Source organism: Galeopterus variegatus, unplaced genomic scaffold (assembly GCF_000696425.1).
Source record: "Galeopterus variegatus unplaced genomic scaffold, G_variegatus-3.0.2 Scaffold24470, whole genome shotgun sequence".
NCBI lineage: Eukaryota > Metazoa > Chordata > Mammalia > Dermoptera > Cynocephalidae > Galeopterus > Galeopterus variegatus.
Window position 1 is genome coordinate 1,652 of NW_007750581.1, and position 7,211 is coordinate 8,862.

The 7,211-nt window shown below is 33.2% G+C and overlaps 1 protein-coding gene across 1 annotated transcript; it reads right to left on the reverse strand.

The window, feature by feature from the left end:
* Window positions 1-883: 883 nt before the first annotated feature.
* On the reverse strand, window positions 884-6,990 carry LOC103583572 (uncharacterized protein KIAA1841-like; the record flags this gene model as incomplete). Its single annotated transcript, XM_008564849.1, has 6 exons — window positions 884-2,340; window positions 3,239-3,330; window positions 5,159-5,247; window positions 5,733-5,806; window positions 5,889-5,917; window positions 6,834-6,990. Coding segments are annotated over 6 exons (478 nt in total), but the record flags the coding sequence as incomplete, so codon positions are not given.
* Window positions 6,991-7,211: the final 221 nt, after the last annotated feature.

The following is a 7,211-nucleotide window of genomic DNA, read 5'->3' on the forward strand; positions in this document are numbered from 1 at the left end:
AATAATATGTTGAACTTTTAGAAGGAGAGAACAGAACTGTGGTTACTAGATGTGGAAAGGGAGAAAGGGAGAAAGCTGGGGAGGGGAAATAATGAGAAATTAATGAGAAATTGTTTAACGGACACAATGTTTATGTATTGTAATGACGAATAAGCAAACTATCCTTATTTGACCATCACATATTGTACACAACTACTGATAGTCGATTTTGTACACTACAAATATGTATAATCAATTATGCTTCAATAAAAAAGAAAAAAAAATCTTAAAACTTGAAAATTTCACCTTGTAATTTTTCATGAAAACCTGTGGAATCTAGAGCAAATCCAGACTTTTTCTGAGAAGATGAAATGATTCAGATCAAGGGATTTTCCAAACAACTTTTGTCATTAACGTTTATTTCAATTCAAGAAATGTGAATTCAGAATTAATGTAAACTAAAACCTCAACGTATCTGACAAAAGAAATGCTATTAGGAGTTTGAGTAAAATGTTTGTGGTACCTGTGCTATGGTTACAGACAGACATTAACAAAACAAAAAGCACATTCTGAAGATAATCAAAATCCAATAAGTTCTGGTTTGTAAAAATCAATTCAGTGGTACAGTCCCCTCAGGGGAGAAGCAGTACACCCTTTTACCATCAGTTAAAAATCAAAAGAGCATATTTTCTCTTCTAGTTGTGACCATCACAGCATTGTTTACATATACAAACCCAAATCCTTCTACCAGACATTATAATAAACTACAATAAGATTCTAGTATTCAAAAGGGCTTACGTATCACGTACATGGGTACTTCCAAAAGTTCGTGGAAAAATAGAATTGAAAAATAATAATGAATCTTTCATTGAACTGTTTGAAGTACCCTTGTACTACAAAACATTTTCTTCTGAAAATAAAAATGATTTACCTATTTCCAAAGTATCAAACAATTAAAACAAATAGAAACTGGAACAAAATTTCCAAACACAAGTTCAAAAACCTTGGCAAAGCCATATATATAATATCAAATAACATCTAGTTTCATTTATCAACTAAAACACTCACTTTAAAAATAATAATTTCTGTACGTGTAAACTGAGTGTAACACTTCAACATTTCAATAAAAATTGCTGTTCTGTCACACATTATCAAAGTCTGTTCTCTGAATAATTTGAAGAAATTTCAAATATAAGGCAAATAAAGACTAAAAATAGAAACAGTACACTCTAAAATTTTTTCAGAGACTTACACATAAATAATTTCCAAACACACAATTTATTTTATATGATTATGGTTTGGAACAAATTTTCCCTGAGCATTCTTTCTGCCTGGTTAGAAAAATTAAAACATGATGTATAAAATAGAATTTTATTTTGATTTTTCTTGAATATAAACAATTTTTCACCCATCTAATGCATCTGGGAATGTTTTGGACATCTCTGAAGTAAGTAACACTCATAACTGTTTTAAGGGCTACTTGAATGGCTGTAGAAATATGGTTGGCTTTTAGAGCCCTGAGAACTGTGTGGGATGTGTCTTATACAACTGAAATGATTTATTATCCTAAAACTATCAATGGTTATTTTAACAAATTCAGAATGGCACTAGCTTCACAGAGGGAAGAGGCAATAACCAGTAACTCTAGCTCAGATGACCAATAGATAAACATTAAAAACTGAAAGAAAAAAACGTTGGATTAACATTGTACTTTCCATGGAATAATGCTGGAAAAAAAAATTAACCCTTCGGCCCAACACAGTATTGAAATAACTCACCCTGAAACTTTATTTAATGTAGTCTTGAGATCTGTCACTCATTAATATCCATGCAAACTTAAAACTGGCATCATTGGGAATTCCATCAGACAAATTGAAGTTCTCAATGCTATTCCCAAGATTTACAGCCCAAAAGACATTCTACAATCAGTGCACATGCACAGTAACACTAGCAGTTGTGTTCTCCTAATTTTTTAAAGTCTTAAAAAAAAACTTAGCTGCTTGATACTTTAGGCCTCTTCTCTTTTCAAATAAATAAAGGATAACAAATACTAGGAGTCTTAACTATGCAATTTGTAAATAATTGCTTTCTACAAAGCCTAAAATCATACTAAAAGAAAATTAGATATAAGAAGTTTCATGTGTACAATTAGATTTTCATAAAACCTAATTATATTCTCTTAGCATTATGATTTATGTGGCTTGCAAGAATAACAAGCAATTTAAAACACTTAGAAGTCATCATTCTGAAGATCTTCAAGAAGTGAGTGATTTCAGATGTCCACGAGTGTGCTTTCTGTCTTTTTAGTTATATTTTAAGATGCTTTATGCAGGACGCCCTTGACCAAAACGACTTTTAGACCTAGATTTTTTTAAACAGAAAAGAAGGTCAGAGTTGCTTTTAAAACAATAAGAAGTTGCTGCTGTTTTAGATTGTTTGCTTGACCACGTCAAAGTTTAATGAATTTTCACGTCTATTTTCATAGTCTATTTTCTAAAATCCTTGGGAGTGAGATGCATTTGGGAATTCAGATTTTTTTTGAAAGACAGAATTATATATATATATATGTGTGTGTGTGTATATATATATATATACACTATGGGTCTGGAGCGGTACCCCATAATTGGACATGTTAATGTTTCTTTAGTGAAACAAATGAACATTTACACTGAGAGAAATAAAAACTATAACTAGTATCACAGCAGCTCAGTTCAAGTTTGAATTGCCACAAATATATGAAAAAAAACTTTTGGCTTCCTGAGCTCTCTGGATTTCGGAATAATATCAGTAATATCAATGTTCAAATCTCAGTAACTGTTAATCTCTAGCAGAAAATTTGTGATGTAAAATGACATAAGACCCACAAATTAGATTTTATTAAGCAAAAAAAATAATAAAGCAAGGAACAGTAAAGACATCAGTGATTTATATATAGTAATAATATATAATCTACAAACAGTACAAAAAATCTAATACACAGTAGCACTACAGCTTACACTTTATCATCAGTTGGCTCAGAATGGAGCCAGCCCAATAAACAGAAAACTTTAAAAAAAAGTACCAAACTTATTCTTTCATTAAATTTTGTGCTCATAAAATCTGGTTCTGATTAATGGTTTGATAATCTGATCTTCGAAACAGAACATAAAGCCAAACTCAAATTATCTGCTTACAGTGTTCATATTATTTACCCTTAAAAAAAAAAAAAGAAACTCACATTAAAGCCACTAGCATTCTGAACTAGTTTATGCTGATTTACCTTGTGTTTTTCTCTGAGCTGTTTTGCCGTGCACTGACTGGCACTGAGGCCTTGATTTGTGCTTCAAGCCTGGAATAAATACCCCCTGCAAACTGCAGAATAGAGAAACAAAATTATCGTTGTAGAATCCAGAGCTTTGTTTTATTAAATTGAGATTACTTTTTAATTTATAAGTAATTTTATTTTGAACTGTACATTAGTGTACAGTTCCAGGTTTTGACAAATGCATACAGTTGTGTAACCATCGTCACGATAAAGACAGAACAGTTCTATCACCTCAAAGAAAATCTGCTTGTGCCCCTTTTAAGTCAATCCATCTACCACTACCAATTCCTGGCAACCTGTTTTCTGTCCCCAAAGTTCTGCATTTTCCAGAACATTATATAAATGTAACAATACAGTATGTAGCTGTTTGAATTTGGCTTCCTTCACTTAGCATAACGTATATGAGACTCATCCATGCTGATGCATACATCAGGAGTTGGTTCTTTTTTATATGTGTAGTTTGTTTATCCATTTACCAGGTAAAGGATATCATTTTGGGATATTTCTAGTTTTTGGTAATTATGAATAAAGCCACTATAAATATGTATGAACTGATTTGCATGCTGAATGTTTATAAAAAACTGCCAAACTATTTTCCAAAGTGGCCATTCCTTTTTGCATTCCTAATAGCTATATAAGAAAGTTACAGTTGTTCCAAATCCTCATCAACGCTTGGTATAATTTTTTTTTTAATTTTAGATATTCTAGATGGTACATAGTGCTATCTCACTGAGGTTTTAATTCACATTTCCCTAATGACTAATGATGTTGTATCCTTTTGTGTGCTTATTTACCATCGAATACCTTCTTTTGTGGTGTCTGGTTAATCTTTTGCCCATTTATTTTTATTGACTTGTTTATTATTGAGTTTTGAGGGTTCTTTGTATATTCTGGATATAAACCTTTCATCAGGTAAGTGTTTTACACATATCTTCTTCTTCTTTTTTTTTTTCCTTTTTGTCTTTTTTTTGTGTCCGGCAACGGATCGCAACCCTCAGTGTCGCGCCCGTACCGGGCTGGGACCGGCAAGGGGATCGCAACCCTCAGTGTCGCACCCGCACCTCGCTCAGCCAGTGAGCGGGAACCGGTCTGTATGTGGGATCCGAACCCTCGGCGGGAGCGCCGTCGCGCTCCCAAGCGGCGCACTGTAGCAGTGCGCCACCGGGCCGGCCCCTACACATATCTTCTCATAATTCATGTCTTGTCTTTTCATTCTTTTAGTGGTATTTTTCAAAAAGAAGAACTTTTAAATTTTGATGAAGTCCAATTTGTCCATTTCTTCTTTTATGGATCATGCTTTTGGTGTTGTAGCTGAGAAATATTTGCTTAACCTAAAGTCATAAAGATTTTCTCCTATGTTTTCCTTTAGAAGTTTTATAGAAAAGTAAAATTTTAAATAAAAGAATTAGGAAAAGAGTTATAGTGTATACATAATACCAATACTAATGGCAATACATAATGTTATAACTAATATGTAATTCTAGTAAGATATAGGTATTTCTAGTCATCATTTTCAGCAAGATAACATCTGATTTTAGAGATGACATCTAAGCACCATATCCAGAGTTGATCAAAATCAGCACTTTCAGAAAGTGACCCTTTGGATAGTCAGCATTTGGTCAACAATGCAGAGTTAACCTACTGTTGTTGTGTACATCACAGTTTCAGTGATGATGTACTTTATTATGTATGTTACAGAGGAACCTATGGAGGAAAAGGAGGTGGAAAACTTTTATGTGAATGAACTGGGTAACTGACACAGAATGTCAAAACATCTAAATTACTCTGTTAAAATTCTGCCTAAAAAATCTTTATACTTCTCATGCTGAAAATAAAAGTAGGAAGGCACATTTTGCACTAGTATGCAATTCTTACTTCTTTTACTTCCTTTGACTTGATTCGGTCCAGATCACCCAATCTCATTTTTATTAGGTGCCCTGTAATTTCAGACATCCGCCGCTGATCTGAAGGTAAAAAATAGTAAACCTTACTTTTCATGACGGTGATTTTTAACTTCTATTTCTTAAAAAAGACAGTAATCATCAAAGTTTATGAAAACATCTTTCAATATTATTTTACAGACACATACATCTATTTATCTGTGAAGAATTTAAGGCAGCAGGTGGTAAAATGACTCGTACATGGACAATTATGCTGCACTTTTTATTACTATACACCAGTCTGAAACATATTCAAGTCACCTTTACAGTGAAAGTAATGGGCAAAAGTTAGTCCAAGAAACCTCAAAACCACAGATGCATAAAATAATACATTATGCACTAGGATTGTCTAGTAATCAAACTGGTTGGCGCCTAAAGGAATGTGCCAATTTGGGGCCTTATTTCAGCTGGAACCTTTAAAGCTATTAAGTATACTTCATAAAATGAAAGATATTCCTATCATTGCTATTTATGCCCAGTTTGTACATTACTCAAATAATAAAATTTACCATCTTCTCTTTGTGCATCCTGGTTGAATCTCAAGGATCTTGTGGCATCCCACTTATTCTTCTGCATACTCACACTATTGAAAAAAATCGAAAAAATATCAGCATTGATGTTGCTTAAAGAGTGGACATCAGATTGGATTAAGGAACAATACTCACATGAAAGGAGACACATCTCTAGAAGCTGACTAAAAAAAAAAAAGACGTAGACAATTAAGGCCCAATTAGGACATATTTACTGATTAGTGTTATAGTTAATACTAAAAAGAGTTTATATTTACTAAATAAAAGACACTGCACCAACAGCATTATAACTGCTATTTCATTTAAACCTCGCAACAATCATGAGAGACAAGCCCTACTATTATCTCCATAATAAAATAGGTTCGGAGAAGCTAAGAAACTTCTTCAAAGATAGACAGACCTAGAATTTGAACCCAGCTTATTTGCTTACCTTGGATCCCCAGCAATTAACCCGTTTGTGTGCCTGTGGTACTTAACACAAAGATGAATGTACAACCCCTCCAATGTAACTGTTGGATCTTATCTCAGTCTTTGCCTATTCCTACCTGGCTTTTTACCCATTCCTTCAAAGGCATGAAGAAGTAAGAATTATTTTAAAAGGTCATAAGATATAATTTATTTTTAATTTAAAAAGTCTATTTATTTTTCAAATAATATTGGTTCAAAATTCAAAAGGTACAAATAGCACATACATTAAAAAGTCTCAATTCTGTCCCTCATACATTTAGTTCCCTTCCTTAGAGGCAACCAATCTTATCTATTTTTTTATGTAGCTTTCAAGAGATATTTTATGCATATACAAGGAAGCTCATATATATATATATTTTCCCCATCTAATGTACACAAACGGTAGCATACTATGCCACTATATACAGTGTTCAGCACCTTCGTTTTTTGATTTGTCAGTATATCTGAGATATTTAATCTCTCAGTCTACAAAAAACTTCTTCATTCAGTTTTACACTGCCAGAGTTTCAGTGTGGTATTCATTACTCTTCTCTTTTGGATTTTTTGTGGCTATGCTTGCTTGCTTATTTTTCCATATGAATTTTAGGATAACAATAGATAATTTAGAATTACCTTCTCCAATGCCTTTTCTTTCTTCTGAGCACAGGGTGAAGACGTCTGCTTTTTTGGTTGCTTAGTGAACTTTTTTGGCTTCTCCTTTTTCCCTAATAATGACAGGTCAGTGTTACGAGCTTTCGCCCCATGTACCACTCCAATACACTTGCTACATCTAAACAATAAAACCATTAAAAAACCAACATTGTTTTAAGAAAACTAACAAATTACCTCTGAATAAAAAGCAAATACATATACGAGGGTACTTCAAAAAGTTTGTGGAAAAATAGAATTGAAACATTATACAAATCATTCCATGAACTTTTTGTTTTTAAAAGAAGACTGGGGGGCCGGCCCGGTGGTGCACTGGAGAGTGCGCCGCTTGGGAGCGCAGCG